This window comes from Ammospiza nelsoni, chromosome 3, assembly GCF_027579445.1.
Source record: "Ammospiza nelsoni isolate bAmmNel1 chromosome 3, bAmmNel1.pri, whole genome shotgun sequence".
NCBI classification, from domain to species: Eukaryota; Metazoa; Chordata; class Aves; order Passeriformes; family Passerellidae; genus Ammospiza; species Ammospiza nelsoni.
The window spans coordinates 15,532,288-15,550,381 of record NC_080635.1 but is presented as its reverse complement, the minus strand read 5'-3'; the positions used below and the strand labels follow the sequence as shown (position 1 = coordinate 15,550,381).

Below are 18,094 nucleotides of genomic sequence, written 5' to 3'. Positions count from 1 at the left end.
TTTTCTGCAGCTAAGAAATCAGCAAACCCAGCTGTCCTTTCTCACCTCACCATAGCTGGTGTTTCTTACAGCTGAATCTTGTCAATTGCTTTGAAGAAGTCTCTAACCCTAAATATCATGAGCCACACTGCCCTACAAGCCAGAAGGGAAATTGGAGACAGAAGTAAAAGACTGAATCCCAACATGATAAAGAGATAGGAGAATTGAAGGAAAACCTGCAGGACCCTGCCAGGTTTGTGGTTTGTGGGACTGAGCAGCACAAATCAGAAGGTCCTACAGCACATCAATTTTACCACTACCAGAAAAGTGAGCAATGCACACATTCTGTAAAAAAAAGACAGCAAGCTGTATACATATATATCTTTTAAATTATTTTATTTTGTGTAAGCTAAAAGGAAATTTACACACTTAAATCTCAAAAGACCTTGGGCATGCATATTGACCTTTTTAGAGGTTCTTCGACATAGCTCTCTTTTTTCCATAGGAATTTCCCCAGACATTTACAACCCATAGTTTTTTACTGTATATACAGCCTAAAACCATAGCAATCTATGATTATGTCATTTTACACTGTGCAAAATCAAACAGGAATAGTGGTACAATAGAACATAAAAATTTTTAACAGGTAAATTTCATTGTAAGACATTCATATTGTTTTGGTCCTTCTTTTCCAAATCAAACTGATTAAGAGCAGACAACCTTCTAATGACCAAAAAAAATTAAATCAAGTGTTTAGACAGTAATCCATAACTGGAACAAGAAATTACTGACAGCATACCTTTCAAAAGGCTATATAGTGACAGAGCCATATCACTGAAGTTCAAGAACATAAAAACTGATCAGCCAACCAATCAAACAGGGGGAGGGGATGGGGGAAAAGAAAAGGAAGAACACATCTTAAGCTTGTTAAAACACAAAAGAAATTACTGGGTTTTAAAGAAACAATAACTGAAAAACCCACAAAAGGGACAACATTACCTTTTGATTTTTTTCCAGCAAGAAGTATTTTAATATATGCAGGAAAGAAAAAGTTGCTCAATGCAATCTGAAAGTCTTAAGGGGCAACTTCACAGATCGTGAAGATTGAGGTTTTCATTATGTGTTTATAGGATTTTTTTAAACTTTTAAGAGTTTTTTAAGAAGGACACCACCAGTGTATTTCACAAAGACATAAATGTATACAGCCCAGCACAACAAAAAGAATAGATCTTCAAAAAGATTTACCCCCAATTATTTACATTTTTCTCTAATATAAATTTAGGACTCCAGTATGTAAATAAATATACATTACTATGTATACCTTTCTAGTGCTGCTTACCAACAAATCATCTGAACTTGATATTTTTTTAATTAAAGCAAGATTGCTTTTTGCCACCCGCAGAGGGAAGAAAAAAAATCAATAGAAAACGTCCAATTCACATCACTTTAGTCTACCTTTTCTTGGCAGCTTGTTGAAGGTGTTAATGTGGCTGGGAACATCAACACCTTGGCATGCATGAAAGTTAAGTCAGGAAGGCTAGAAATCACCTTGGCAGCCTCTTCACTAAGATGTTCTTCCTTTTTAGGCTTCCTGTTGGGAAGAAGAGAACAAAGTGCATTAATCCAGTACCTAATAACCCTGGGATCACTGAAACAATCACTGATTGAAGCAATGTTCTGTCAGCTTGTCTCCCACTGACAGGCACTTCTGCAAGCTCCTTGAAGGTAGTCTAATGTTATAATACCTACCTGCCTACCAATAATGTGTTAACAGAGAGAGTCAGCAAAATGTTCCTGTGTATATTGTTGCAATAAGGAAAAAAATGTCCTATTCAAATGATAATTTTTACAGGTTTTTTTGTTAGCAGCTTCAAGAGTCAAGAGACTCACTTGAATGCCCATATTCTACAGATAAAACAGCTGGAGCATTGGTTCTAAACTACCTAAATCTGGTACAATTCTTCAAAAATACAATGGAAAAGATCTTAAAAGGACATTAAGAAATGTCTAAGTTACTTCTCAGTAATTTTAAAATAAAAAAGCACTTATGCTGTGTTTTCATGAGTGTTCTCACACTGCCCATCATGCCACTCCACACTGTGATCCCAAAACCTTTTTCCCCTCAGGATGCAGCAGCAGCAGAAGGTGCCTCACAAATAAGTGTATCTACTTGCTTTGAAGTGCAGGAGTATGAGCAGCCATGATGCACAGAGCAGTTTGGGAATCACTAGGGTTTACTTTGCCTTTTGCATTATTCACAAGAATTACTGAGCACAAATGAATAAAGTAGTCTGAATCCCATGTCACTTGGTTCTCACTATTATGCAAAAAATTCACACTTCCCAAGTAAAATGAGGCCTGGCTCAGACTGCTACAGACCCCCCTCCTTTGCCCAAATATCCATTCTTTACACATATCTGGCTTATCTTTGAAGAACACTGACTACTACCAGAAATACTCAGTTTTCCATTAAACATAATTCCAGTTTCAAAAAGGCACCTGCTAAATCCCGTAATGATGTAAGAAATTGCAACTGAATAAGCTCCCTCATCTTTGTGGGGATAAAAGCTGAGACAAAATGCTTGAACCAAAGAAATTGCTTTCCCTAGAGCACTTCAGAAATCTCCTTTCTGTATCTGGTCTTATTTATAAGCATTAAACCAAGCCCATGAGAGGGCAATGTCCTCTCCAATCAGGAAGCAGCATGTACTTTTTGTCAGCCCCCACGAGGATTGTTTCCTCAGCTGAGCAGAGACCAGTGGAAAGCAAGGGGCCACATGTTTGCTTCCACAGAAGCTCAGAATTCCTTAGCTAGAAGAAAAAAAGAGCTGGAGTCAAATGCATCCTTGACATCTGATGGTTGTGGTGACCATCACCACTGATCACAGTGCTGACACTGAACTATCCCTTCTGTTTGCCACTGAAATCCCCACTCAATGAAAGTCCTCTAGATGAGGCAGCCTGAACACTAAATCTGACTTACCTTCACAGAACAGCAATATTTTTTTTCTCTGCTACAGTGGAATTTCACGAGCTACTGACTAGGCAGATTACCAAATTCTGGAGGATAAACAAAGCTGTGTGCTGGTTTTACTGAAGGAAGAAGCAAAGAGCCAATATGTGCCTCCTCTAACAACTTCACAGTCAGCTCTGTTTGCACTCAAAGGACTATCTCTGAGCTGTTGAAATGTGGTTCTCACCCACCACTGTGTTATCAGTAGCCTGTGCCACTATTAATAATGACTTACCACAAGCCCCTTAAAGGTACCAACTCCTGATGATCAAGGACTCAGAGCTAACAAAGGAGTGTTTGGCAGAGGAAGCCAAGGGAAGAGGGCTGCCTTGGAGATGTTCCTGTAATTGTTCATCAGGCTAGATGGAGCTCACACACTCCTTGCTATTTATATTCCTCTTCCTCCTCTGCAGCATGCTAAGCAATGGCACTGCTGGGCCCAGAGGCAGCGCTGCTTTTCCCTCTGTGGTCACATGCAGCACCTTTGTCACAGCACAGTGCCACCACTGCTGCTGTGCCAGCTGCTCTCTGCAGAACAGGCACACCAGGAAGGGGTCCATCCCACCCAGTTACCCACTGCTCCCCTTCTGGCTGGAACACTCCCCTTTGCAATAACTTATCCACTCCAATGCAATGTAAAAAGTATCTCTAAAGCAGGAGAGGCTAATGCACTAACATACACTAACTAACACTAACTGCACTAAAACACTAACTAACAGCAACCACTGCTTAACTGTGACCAAGACAGAACTACAGATACAATCACTTGGTAATGAGACTCAAACCCTTTTCTGAAATCACCTCAGTGCAGAAAGGGATGAGATGGCCAAAATTCTCCATTCCTCAGTGGAGAGAGGCAATACAACAAAACTGGACACTACAAGTACCCTTTCTGGGTAACAACCAACACTTCTGGCAGCAAGTATCACCAGGACAACCCTAAAGAGTTACTCACTAACTCTAATTTTAAAAGACAAAGTAGCATCATCACTGCAGACAGGTTTTACCTATTAAAGATAGCAAATTTCCCATTAACTGTGATGTCCATTAATAGAGGCAAGAGAAGTGACTGTGCATTAACTTCAGGCACCACTTTTGCTGAAGATTTCCCATTGCCAAGAGAATCTTTTCCTGAGCCCTGATCAGTGGAGAGGAGTCTTGCAGAGCTTCTCCTGCTCAAGCACTCCTCATTTCTAGGTGCCATGGCTCAAAGAACAGACACCTGAGTGAGTGTACTGTCTCCTGTTTCCATCTGCTTTGGGATCAGAACTTTTGATTACAAAACCATGTAAGGATCCATCCCTGGATCAAAACAAACTCTCTGCCTCACTGAGGTTTCAAAATAATCCTCTACAGCACACTTTGCCCCACTAGGTTACATTCCCTCCCAAGAAGGACAGGAGGGATATACCCCTACCCAAGCATTTGTACCAGCCTCTCTGTCTGTAGGCACTAAATTTCCTTTTCAAAGGCATGTTAACACCAAGCCACAAGAAATGAACCAGACTTACAGGCAGGAAAGTTGCTGGAAGAAAATCAGGCAAGAAAGAGGGAATGCTTTGTCCGTCCATCACTTGCATGTCACTGTTCTGTTTTGCATTCCAACCCCTTCCTGCAGCATTCAAGTCTTTCAGGGCTTCAGTCACCTCTCATGTTTGCAAAGGGTTTTTAGGATAGCACCAGCAAGGCCAGGCTTTATCAGCAACAATGAGCTGATTAGAGAAATGCACTTTAAAAACACTCTGTAATTAAGAGTTAGCCTGCTCCATCCAACATCATCCCCAAGGAGTATTTCCAGTTTAAATGAGGGTTTTGGCCATTTCTTGGAAAGGTATCAGTGCTCTGCTTTCCTTCAAAAAGACAGCAGATAAACTTTTGATCTCTGCCAATTCTATGGAACTAGGCAAGGCTGGAGACTCTGCGGAATGCTGCTCTGGATCCCTGACCTTCAACATTTATTGCTGCTGTCAAAGTTTCAGGCTCAAGCTGAGGAGGAAGTTTCCTTCCTCTCCCAATACTTTCCTGCTGAGAAACAGACTTTCTGGTTCAAGAGATGGCTTTGCAACCAAAGACAGGGCTACTTTAGACAAAGACAACTCTCCACATGGCATCCCACAGCTGAACAGTGGTATTTCCACTCTAAACTTTACCCTAAAGATCCTGAGTTCAGCCAACAGACATGGGATAGCCTCAGTAGTACTGAAGTTGCCATCAAAGTGATCCCAATCCACTGATTTTGTCTTCCTCAGTTAGTTATCATTGATGTCTAATAGTTAACATTTCCAGGCTGGTGCATGAACCTCATTCTCACTGACCTGGCTGTACCCAGCCACTCCTACTTTAAAGCCTCCAGTTCATTACAAAAGAATTTATAAAACTGAAAAGAAAAACAAATTTATTACAAAAAGCTAACATTGTGCCACACTAGTTGGCATACTGCTGAGGCTGTACCTTCTTATTTTACAGAAGGCTTCTGGCCTGAAAAAACAGACTGTTTTTCTTTTGGGGAGCATGAAATCAAGAAGTAAAAGCACTTTTTTTTTTTTTTTTTAATTAGGAGTTGATAAGAACATACAAAATGTATTAAACCATGAAAACAGCAAATCCTTGTGTGTGTCTGAACTTAGCCTCCAAGTCTGAGGTGTCAGCCTGGTATAATGCTACATCACAGATCTAGAACTAGTTCCTGCTGGCAAGCAATGCTCTCCAGAACAGGGGAAGAGCTCTGACATTTGGATAAAGAGCTTTAAGAGCACAAGTAAGAGATTTCAAGTGCATTGTGGAAGCACTCAGGAAAAAACCAAACCCCTCATATCAAAAAAACAGTACAGAAAAATGAGGGTCAACACTTACTTAAGCAAAGTTCCTTTGTAAACAAAAAGCTAAGACATCTTAAAGCAAGGTACAAATCTAAGAGTGCAGATACAACAAAGATACATTTAGAGTTTGCATGTCCTGCTGTGGTTACTTTTAAATTAAGCTTAGAATATAATACAAAAGTATTTCAACTGTAACTATGTTTTCTAATTCCTGAAAGCCAAACTTCCACTACAGTATCTCCAGGAAGAGCATGTGCACTCCATGGATAGAAAAAGAAGCAATCCAGAAGACCCAAAAATCAGCATGGAAGTGGGGAGTTCCCTCTACTGGTTCTCCCTTGAAATTTCATGGCTGGTTGATTTCATGCTCACTTTCAGAATTATCACTGCAGGAAAACTGGGAAGATCGTTTTCTTAGTAAAAGAGCATGTTTGACAAGAACTCTTGAAAATTACAAATTAGTCATTTTAAACAAGCCAGCTCCACCCCACCATGACTGTGCCTCCTCCTAAGGGCTGCTGCATGAAAACACATCCACTTCAAGAGTGCTGAATAAACCCTAAGGCTCACTGGGGAGTGAAGATATGTTATCATGCACTTGTTGCATGTTGAGGCATACATTTCCAAAAAGCCAATGTTTTACCTGGTAAAGACTCCTCAGCATTTCTTTTAAAGGGCACAGGCATTAGTTATATGTTAAGACAGTCTAGGACCCTACTGCTAAGACACACATAAAGAAATAAACCCAAAGAATACAAGCTTGTAAATAGAGAGATGATTCTGGACCAAATCAAAGCCCAGACTTCAAGCAAGCCATTTGATGTCTAAAGCCTTTCTACAGATGCTACCTATAAAAAAGGCACAAAACTACTTCATGTGTGCTCCACTGAGGCAGAAGTGACACCCTAAACCAACTACACATTCAATTCTCAAGGTGCAACAGCAAAATTAAACTGATGTTTGCTCACTGAAGTTTTGACAGGTGTTAGGAATATTTGTGAAGGGACAAATATAGTCATAATTATTAGTCTGTTATCATTTAACTTGTGCAGCATTCTGTATTTATAAATTACACAGAGACCAACCAAGGAGAGTCTCCTGGGTCAGCCCTAGGTCACTGAGCCGATTCAGTTTACCCTGCCACTCTCAGGAGCCACTCTGAGCTCTGATGTTCAGAAAGTTGCTTCCTCCAGTTCAGTCTTTGGCTCTACCTTTTCAGCATAGGTCCTGGTGATCTTTTTCCTTCAGCTCATAAACTCTTACCCATCTCATTTTAGACTTCTGAGATAATTTGAAATAGGAACTACAGTACAATGAACTTCAGATTTAAAATCTAAAGCCTTTTGATCATTCAGGAGCTTCTGCCCTAAAACTGCACACACATTCACACCTCACATTTCACACCCCCCTTAGAAACAGAAGAATAATGTGCAATGAAGAGCATTTACCTTGTGGACGTGCTTGCCTTCTCCACTGTGGACATGAGCCTTGCAAAAGCATCAGTCACTCTGCTGCTTGCATTGGAAGTTTCCAGTTTTGAGGTTGTCAATTCATACAGCTCAGGATCCACACCTTATAGTATAAAACAACAATCAGTGATGGTTGGAGGCAAGTCAAGTCATAATTAGTCACAGACCAACTTGCTAGAGACTGCTTTCTGTAAACATCTGAATCATTTATAATTGGAAGATACATGAAAAGAACATGACAGAACATGTTTGTGTTTCTGAAGCATCATCCTCTCTCCCCATCTTTTTTCAGCAGCTTTTTCAGCTGTAGTAGAAAACACATGCCTTGGATCAAGTCTGGCATACGAGGTCTCAGTCTGTGAGTAAAAAAAAAAAACAACAGTCTGACTTTTCAGAGTGAAACCTCTATAAAAATGTCAGCTGTGTCAAAAATAGATTGTTTCAATTATTTCAACTCAACTGCCTGTATTAAAAGAACACTGCATGTTAACAGGGACCAACTCTTCACCTAGAGATTACAAACAACACTGGCATGCAATAGAGTGCATTTAGCATCTGGCTTTTCCCTAGGGGTTGTCTTAAAATTTTAAGTGAGGAAAAGAAGCTTTTATGAAACACAGAAGTGGAATGGCATTAAAAAAAAGTTACATATTAATATGCACAGGACCACCAAAACTTTTAGTCTATGCTCCCTTTTCAACTTTCAACTATTCCTAAGTATTTCTAATGGCATTAAGAATCCGAATGTTTCAGCCTTGAATTTCTAGCTTCAGTTATCTGAGGTCAGATGCTGAATTTTGACATCACTTTTGCTGAAAATGGATTTCAAATTTTAGCAGCAGAGGTCATTCTGAAAACACTGCAAACAATGGAAAGCTATATGCAAAAAATATATATGTATGAGCTAAATTCTATCTGTTTAGTATCAAGCATCACATCTCAGTAGGAAGCACCTCTAGGATTTTTAAATATTACATACTATTTCTTAAAAACCTTCTAGGAATTGGAATTACCAAAATAAATCAAGAGGAAAGACTGTTACAGCAAGTTCTGTTGCATTTGAAATTGCTGATACTTCCCTAGTTACAGTTTCAGATATTTTATGCTTCAGAGGTTTCATGAAGCGTGCATATGTGCCATTCACAAGGTGTTTTTCAAAGACAGCACAGAATTTCTGTTCATAAGCACTGTGTTTATTCAGAGACACCTCTGAGCTAAACAGGTGTCACACTTGTGCCTGTTGGTGTGGACAACACAAAAGCATTTCACTCTACTGCAGAACAAACACTGCAAATACTGGGACCTGGTGCTCCTGTGCAGCTCCCAGATACAAAACCAGCATTTATTAATGTTTGCTGATGATTGTATCCAGTTTAATTCTCAGGATCAAGATGCTTTTAGAAGTATTCCTGAAACACCAAAAGATTACCAGAAATAAATGACAGTGCCTATTGTCCTGCCTTTACCACCAGTAACTGCAGCACTGTGAGTGCTAAGAGATGATGTTAATCATCCCCAAACCTGCTTTGCATGAGCTCTCCACAAGCAGTGTCTTGACCATTTATCCTTTTGGGACAAGTTAATTCTTCTTTTATTGTGAGGAAACTTAGCTGACCAAAATGTGAAATAAAGAAAATCATCTGGTTAAGTTGCAGGATGTGGAAGATTTGTTTCACATAGTATGAGTTGATTAGAAATTAATCAGCTGTCCTTTTAACACACATGGTTTTTTATATCTGGATTTTCACAATTGATTTGATCCAGTTCCATGCAAAATATCAAAATATGTACTATCCTGAGACCGGTATACCAAGACTTCTAGAAATGTCAGATGTTTACAGAACTTAGAAATAGGAAAAAGCCTGAATATTCCATAAAATATCCACTTTCAATCAGGGAGAGGAAGCCTTGAAGAAATACACTTTGACTTGCAGAAGCCTGCGAGATCCCATTAAGGTACAAATTGGAAAGCTAATTGAAGGAAGGAGCCCTTTGACATGCAACTCTGCAACAAACATTAAATGCAACCTTGGAAGTTACATCATTTAGATATTGCCATTTACAGTCCTGTCTTGGGATGTCACTGCTCAATTTATTGCTCTTTAGGCACCTCTTACTCAGCTGCATTTATATTAAACTACTAACATGAAAAATAAAACAATACACTAAATCTGTGGGAAAATATAAGAAATGAGTAACTCCCTATTCATAATGTGGAATGAAAATTTTTATTAAAAAGTTATTTTGAGTACTGATGAAATCACACTGAGAAGAATTCCATGTCAATCTATAGCAAGTAAAACTAAATATCCAAAGAAAGAATAAACTTCTACTGAAAAAAGTATCTTCCTTAAGCAAAAAAAAAAAAAAAATCTAGCAATTTGTCTTTCATTTATTTTATGTATTTTTTAAGAGTTGCATATTCTCCACTTTATTCAGATGATGAGAGAGTATTTAAGTAAACCACTGCAAAACCTTAATGAGATATTGAAGGAAAGTTAGCCAACCAAACCCCACACAAAGCTCCTAAACACACACACAAACACACGAGCTGCAAGCCATGAAACAAATGACTTTCCCAGAAACAAGTCAGTAAGAAAAAAAAACCCAAAGCCAAACCAAAAGAAATGAAGGGGAAAAAAAAAAGGCACTATAGGGCATACCATAGAAGATGATACCTGTAACTTGATGAAACAACAACATAAAAAATAAAATGCAATAAAAGACCAACAGAGTATTCCTCCAGTAACACCTTCCAGTGTGCACTCCTTCTGCACAAGCAATAATGCACGTACCCAACTACACAAGCAATAATAGGTGTAATGGGCACTGGTGACTTGTGGCAGTGGACTTGGCACACACTTACAAAAAAACCTGTAGGACTCAAGCACCTTTTGTTAGCTGTCACTTCCATGACAAATCTGCCCTCTTTCATCTGATAATGGTATTTCTCAAGGGTGGAATAAAAAGTCATTTAGATTGCCATGCCATAAAATTGCTTTCAGTGATTAGATTTTAAAACTAAAAAAGCGTGTTTCTAAAAAGAAAAAATACCATAATAATTATAATAATTTGTTTGAAATATGGGAGGACCCCAAACATCTTATGAACAGGTTTTAAAAATTAAAATCACTAAGAGGAAAAATATCTTTCCTGTGACTAAATTGATTATCATGGCTTCAGGCATTGTATTGAAGGAGTACTTGCATTATCAATTTAACCTATGCACTAGAAAAAATCCCCAGTGTTCCCTGAAATTCCTGCAGGAATTTATTCAAAGTGTAGGTTTTCACAAGCTCGTGCAAAATACTCAGAGCATATAAAAACCATGTGAAAAATGAATTAAATTACTTTCACACATTATTCAGGGAGAGAGTGGTGTTTTCCTCTCCTTTTTAAGGGAGTAAGTTGCAGATAAAATGCTTTGGGTTCAAAATTAACATTCATGAACTTCTAATACCCCACAAACATGCAACTATCCTTCTTTTCTATTATAAAGGCTGTTAAAACACCTTTTTCACTGTATTATTGGTAGTAGCCCATGACCTCCTGAGCTATCACGTATCAAGGTTGATAAATTTATATTCACACATGGCTTCCAAACATCGTCATAATCCTGTAATTTGGAGGCACTCAGAGAAGAGAGCAAGCCTCATCTTTTGGGAATTGCCACATCTACACCATTTTTCAAATTTCCTTAAGTGCTTAGAAGAGTTAACTTCTGGAATTTCTCATTTGAAACAAGTGTTTTAACATCTTATTTGCAAGAGCATAAAAGCCATTCATTCCTTCAGCAGGTGACAAATACAGAGCTGACAGTACCTTTTAAATACTTCGTACTCGATACAAAACATCAGAAAACAGAACACAGATTAAAGGAAAAACGCAGTAGAGAGACATTTTAGAGAAATGCAATGTAAAACTTCTCCTTGTTTGTAGGAAAGTCAAGTGATGTGCTCATGCTTTTAGTAAGTCGTTATATTCGTAACAGTTGTGGTTTGAACACTCTGCTGACCTGGGATTGTGGTGGTGCTGCTAGAGCTACTGTCATCCACGGGCCCAAAGAAATCAAGGTTCAGAAGAGTGGAACCTCCACTAGCTTGAAATTCAGTGACCGTGTTGGTAGGCAGCCATATAGAAGGTAAGCCAAGGGAGGGGTTTATGTGTAAAAAGGGGTAAGACACACACTTGAACATGCAAGTTATAATTAGTACTCAGTACGCAATTTAAAAATTGACATGAAAACAATGCTTACAGTATTAGTTTGTACCTTCTAAAATGTTAACAACTTAATTCAATGCACATTTCCTCATGTACAATGCAGCAAGGAAATCAACACTAGTAACTTTAAAATATAAATATTTATTTCGATCTAAAAATGAAAGAGAACCAGCACGACCCAGAGAGAGAGATGTGATCAGTTAAAGGGAAACAATATATAAGTCAATTGACAGTTAAAATATAATGGGCTTTTTCTCCCCTTACTGAAATTGAAAGCCATTCTTTCATCAGGAAAACTTAGCAAAGAACAAAAAGAAAAAAAAATTCAAAATTTTATTTAGCAGCTTTAAGCTATAAATTATCATTATCTTAAAGCAGTGTGACCACTAGGTAACAAAGGCCACTCTTATGTCCAGCTCCTCACTGGCAAATTATACTGTTCCCCTTTAGCACTAAAACAGAAATCAAACCAAGATACATTTTAAAGTTGTTTGTTAAAAGAAAGCATGATGATTGACTGAAGTAGTAAGACACCAGACAACAGCAAAAGGGTCCATCCAGGCTTTCCTTCAGCACCATGATATTGCTATCCAAACTCTTACACCCCACACATTCTGCAACAACACAGTGTGGCAACACCAGTGCAGTAAGAGATGCACTTTATCTGAGCCTGCCTTTGAACTTGTGTCATCAATCAGTTGCTGTCAGAAGGCTCCTTGTAAAGGAGTTTCTTAATAGGTTTCTAGTCTGTCAGTCAAACAAGTTTCCAGAACTTGTTTTATTTCCTCTGCATGCACTTACATTTCTGACACTAGAGGCAGTGGCACAACTCACTTTGCTATTAAAATAGACATAGGTGAAGGGTCTTTTAGGTGATAACTATATACATTTACAGATACAAATAAGTTTGTAGCTACCTCTTTAATATAATAGCTATAATTAGCTCTTTAGTGTAAGCAAAAGTGATAATGAATGAAGTCACATTTTTGAAATATAAAATTATCTTTAAATCTGAAAACTTTCAGCTCAGGAAGTGTACATTTTCCAAACAGTTTGTGGTTAAAATATTGTGCTTTGAAGTAGCCACTTTACAGAAGTTTGTCATTTAGAGGATGTCTAAAGAGATAGCTGACTGGTGAAAAATACTTTTAGGAAGTAAAACTCATCAACCTAAAATGCTCATTTGTTCAGAGTTTCATTATAATCTGCAGTTATACGTAATGAAGTGTTAATATTGCCACTGTGTCACTAGCATATGGCAGGAATCTAAAATAATACTTAACTTGTATTTTTCAAACTATGTAATACTTCACACAGGGGAACTGTAAATCAGAAAGAAAGCCTGAATTTCCAAAGTTAGGAGTAAGAAATAAGTAATATATATATTTTTATATATGTGTGTGTGTATATATCTTAAAAAAATAATCAGCAGATAGATGTTTGTCTGAACTTTGTAGCTTTCTTATCTCTAGCTCTGGTGCTAGAGGCTCTACGGAGAGACGTACCATCTAAAGGGTTAGTAAGGCCACTGCTACTCCAGTCAAACTGGACAGGTGGTAGAGATTCCTAGAGTTGAAAAGTCAGAAATCAGATTTTATAGTCAGTTCAGGTTACAACAATGCAAAGCAGTTCAAACAACAGATTCTTTAGCGTCTAAACACTAAAAAAGACAACTAAATGATCAAGCCCCAACTTTTGGGAGGTGTGTCTTTCCATAATATGCACTACAGATTCAAAGTAGATTTCCTCTACCACAGGAAGTCCATTAAATTCTGATCAGCACAGATTAAGTAACTTCTAACTCAAGCAGGATTTGCAAATTAACTAAAACATGAATTGAATAACAAACCTTAAGGCAACATTGAAAATTAAACTATTACTTTCATGGAAGATGAGGCACTTAGCATAAATAGTTATGTATACACAATTACAGGGCAAATTCAGAACAGTGAAAGCTGTCTGTGCATCCATTCTTTGTCTTGATCATATATATCATTTATCATCAAACAACCAATCATTCTTTTGGTTTGTTTTGCTCTTAAGAAACACAATCTCCACACATGAGGGACAAAGTATCAACACCCTCTCCACTCCACCCCCTTTAAAAATACAAGTCCTGTGAGTTATTATCCTTTCACAGTTAATTAATCCTGATCTATATACAAACCATGGGCAGCAATGCTTGAACAAGAGGAGATTGGAAACACTGACTCCTCCTGGGAGCCCATCCTTGCCTTTTGATTTCCTCTTGTTAAGCCTTTTGGACACAAGCAAGCAGCAGGGACCATGCTCTACAGGGGCAGTGTGAGTTGCAAGCACTGTCTTCCTGTACTCCCAGGACACAAACTGATGGGACAGTAGCAGAAATGTCTGAAAGAAGCTGAACCTTTCTACTTCTTTCTGCATTACACTCTGCTCTCTCCCCAGTGAAGCCAACTGTCATGAGGCACTGGGAAAGGATGTGCCCTCAACTTCTAAAGAAACAATCACAGTATGGAAGAAAAACAATGGATTTTCTCAGCAATGTTCTTTAAAACACATCAGTACTTGTTAAGCTTCCAGTGGCTGAGCCATACTTTCTCTTTGCTTTTGTAGAAAATCAGCCTTCATTTTTAATTTTAAAGATTCCAACCATCCGACACTGAAGAAAAATGCAGATTCACTAATTGAGGCTGCAGCAACCTGAGGTAGCTTTGTAGCACAATTAAGCTCACTGTAAATTTCCTCAGTGCGAGACCTTTGCAGGAAGCAAAACAAAGGGAGCTGGAGATTTCTGTATTTATTTATAGGAAAGATTTTTCTAAGCAAGACATTTACTATCTAATGCCTTAAAAATACTTTCAGCACTGAGCACAGCTTGAACAGTATTCTCTCCATGGAGGTTAATAAACTGATTCTTCACTTTTTACTTTGCTTTGGGAATGGTCTTATGAAATGATTTGCATGTAGATATAATGCCAGCAGTGTGGAAGCTCCACCTGATGAAGTAATGATCACCATTATCAGTAGCTTGTTTAAACTTTGTCACATGTAAAATATATTAACATTAAAAGGAGTTTGTAGGAAAAGAGAAGGGCAGTGAGTATAACAATTTAGCAGCTTTCTGCTCTGAGCAAAATGAACTCAAATTGAAATAAAGTGGCTTCCTACCAGCTCTTACTGAGGAAAACACCCAGTTGATTTTGTGTCAAAGGCCTGAGTCAGGACTGATGACTGACAGAGCTGCATGGAAAAAGTGGCAGCAATGGTTTGCAAAGTGTTTGCCTTTAATGATGGCCTGACTCTCAGATTTGACAAGGAAAGGACAAAGGATGTGATGAATTCTTCCTAAAATGGGAAAAAATGAGTCTGACTCCAAATCAATAAGAATACACCAAATATATTAGTCTGCTCTGTGGGGTGAGGCCACCCTGCTGACTTCAAGTACTTTGCAAAAGCAGCCCTCACCTACACAGATGCTGGCAAGTCCCAGTCTATACAGTAGCAAACCAAGTGAAAGGAAAAGGCAGGGGAAAAAGCAAAATTAAACTGAAAGTTTTCTGTTTCTTGCTACTTCAGCCCTAAGAAACACCTGAACACAGGCACTGAAACATCAGCCAGTGGGAATATACTCAGCAAATGGGAATACAATGTTCAGCCTTTCTGAAACTGTGAGGTTGTTTTGTTACTGCAATTATTATTTTAGTAACATGCTTTAAGGAAAAGTGCCCAATCTATGAGAATATTGAGAAATGGAGCACATTGCTTTCACTCCTCAAGGCCTCCATCTTAGATTACAGGACACAGTACAGAAATGAAAAAGTACACTCAGCTGTCAGAGTACTACTCTGAATGTTAAAAAGAAGTAAGAAAGAGGAAATTAAAATGCCTGCCTGTTTTACTGCATCATATTTCACTTTGATGCAAGTGAGAGATGTTCTCACACAGTAATTTTAGAATGTATTATGTAAGAGCTCTCATAATCCAAAAGAGTAAAATGTAAATGTTTGTGTATGTGCCAATAATTACTCAAGGAAAATTAAACAAAATAAATAAAAAGAAGCATTTTGCTGTCTTAAAGCTGGGCAAAAAGAATAAAAGGACTTGTAATACAAATATAATGTCAATATTCAGATGGATCCCAAAAATGAGCATCATACACATTCCAGAAAAAGCTTTACATGCAAGTAATTCATACATTTCCTTGTGTGTATTCCTTGGCAAAATTTTATCAGTTCTGAAAACTGCTCTTTTCAGACAACCCCTTTACACAGCTGTCACATCTGAGAGAACAGCAAGTTCTGCAGCATCTCTTACCTGCAAATCCTTCTTCCTTACTCTGTCAACAAAGCCACACACACTCTCACACTCTTGGATCTTTCTCACACGTATAACTGGAGAGCAGTTCCTGATGGAGCCTTTGGCTGGTGGCCAATAATATGGTAGTTTGCATCTGTCATTGTTAGAAGTCCTGATGGTCTCTTATGTAATTAAAAGTGTTTTTAGAGACTGTCACCCCGTGGGGTTTAATTAAGGTTTAGTCCCTAATAGCCACCAAGTGTAAGATGTATATTTCTATTATAACCTGATCCCTAATTCAGTGGCTTACATGCAAGCAGATGTGCTGTAATGGGCACCTGCAGAAAAGAAGCACTGGTAATTTTCTTCTACAAAGGTCTGGGTCACTGCAGATTTTTATTCCAATAAAAACTTACTAAGTAAAATTTGGCAGGTAACCCTCAAAAGAAACATAGTCCCAAACAGAGAGAAGAGAATGCTTTGAAGCAATAGCAGAAGAGCAGAAATATCTGGACAACTTTCTTCAAAATATCCAAAGAGAAGCAGATAAATAAACTTTAAAACAACATTAACCAGAAAACAGTACCAAACCAAGAGAAAGCAGTCATCACTAAGTCCAGACAGCAACCCTTTAGACAAACACTGGAATGTAATTTGCATGCACTGCCTGAAGACTTGGCTGTGATTTAGAAGCCCACTAGAGCTGCACTAAAAAGAAGAGAAAGGCACCTGTCTAGGGTCTCACAATCAAAGGGTGCCTATTCCACCAGCCACTCCTTACACCTGATGTGCCTTTACAAAGCCTTTTACCTCAGCCCTGTGAAGTCTTCGAGACACCATGCTTAGATCAAGGCAACAGTAATCAGGGGATTATTTTATATTCTGTTTACTGCCTTACAGTTATGAGCACAGAGGAACAGAGAAATAAACCCCTCAATTGTCAAGATAAACAACAGATCAAAGAAGAATTTAGATTCTACCTTCAAATATAAAAGAGAATGACTCTACAAAAATCATCTTTATACAACAAACTAATGTGACAATCCAGTGACTTGCTTGAGAACTCAATTTCAAAACCCTTGTCCCTATAGCTTAAATGGCTCAGATGGAAATTTGTCCACTCTATTTCCCCAGCCTAACTCAGTCAGACCCACTGGAGGGAATGAAGGCAAAACATTCAGAGTTTATGTCATAACTAGGAAGAGACATTGCAGCTCATTTGCTGTTTTTTACCTCATTCTATTAGTTCTGAAGTTCTCCAATTTAAATCTCTGCATGGTTTTGTCTGTTTGCCTACAACAAAACCACTTAGGAGGCATTTCTGTGTTTCTACAAGTGTTCTTTCCAGTATTCCTTTTGCCTCATCAGTCTTCCAAAGTCTTATTCCCTTAGCAGGAAGTCATACACACAGATGCACAGACACTGATCTGTATACAAGTGCCATAAATGCCAGCCCTCAGAGGAGAACTTTTCCCTGAGCAAAGAACATGAATCTATCAACCAGAGCCTCTCCTTCCAAAGAGAATGTCAATATTCTGAAGTTTGTGAAAATATGGATAAATCTTCATTCTGAAAATGGAGGAATTTAGAAGTTTAACTAAATAATTACACATTAACCAGGTACACTAAAGAGATATTTGAATTGCTGCACCTAAATAACTTGCACTTAGAATAAGAAGTTTCAGACTAAGAATAATTTTAGAATAAGAAGTTTCAGAGTCCACTAAAACTGCCTGTATTTCTACTGAATAGTTTAACAATGTTTCTAGCAGAGCTCCTAATGAAATGCTTGGGCACATCATCTTATTACCACAACAATCTGGAATATTCTGAAAGAGCCATTTGTACAATGTGACGTGAAACTGGATTTTCCCCAAAGCACACAGAAGCCATCAATCATTGACAGAAGATGAGACCAAGAAAGAAAGGAGGTCTCTGAGGTGGAGAATTGATTGTTCATGCCCTGAAACTTTCAGAATGTCATCTAACTGTAGCCTCCTAGAATTCTGAATGGTTACAATCCCTAACCCATTTCTTCCCCAAAAGCTTATTTTAGTGTTTGTCTTTTTGAAAAAGCTAACCTAACGCCAACAGTGCAGACAGACAGCACACAAACTTCTCAGATGTATTCATGGACCACAACTATTGAACAGAGATGGCCTTATCAGAACAAGCTGTAGGTCAAGATTATCCCACTGTGACAAGTAATGGGAAATTCTGTAGCAGGAATTCATAATTACAGAAAAAGAGAGACTTTGGTAAGTAGAGGTTCTTATTTTCAGCACTATGACTGTCAAGCAAAACTGAGAAAATGG

The 18,094-nt window shown here is 38.3% G+C and overlaps 1 protein-coding gene across 3 annotated transcripts in view; it reads right to left on the bottom strand.

The window, feature by feature from the left end:
• Positions 1-358: 358 nt before the first annotated feature.
• AFTPH (aftiphilin) overlaps positions 359-18,094 on the bottom strand; it is a 42,403-nt gene continuing 24,667 nt past the window's right edge. The window contains exons 7-10 of one of the 3 annotated variants that reach the window (XM_059467625.1): positions 13,007-13,067; positions 11,296-11,379; positions 7,260-7,383; positions 359-1,570 (exon numbers count right to left, since the gene is read on the bottom strand). In XM_059467625.1, the coding sequence (XP_059323608.1) occupies positions 1,426-1,570; positions 7,260-7,383; positions 11,296-11,379; positions 13,007-13,067 (414 nt within the window). In that variant the 3' untranslated portion in view covers positions 359-1,425. The remainder of the gene's footprint in view (positions 1,571-7,259; positions 7,384-11,295; positions 11,380-13,006; positions 13,068-18,094) is intronic. The other 2 variants (XM_059467626.1, XR_009418031.1) reach the window with 2 other exon arrangements.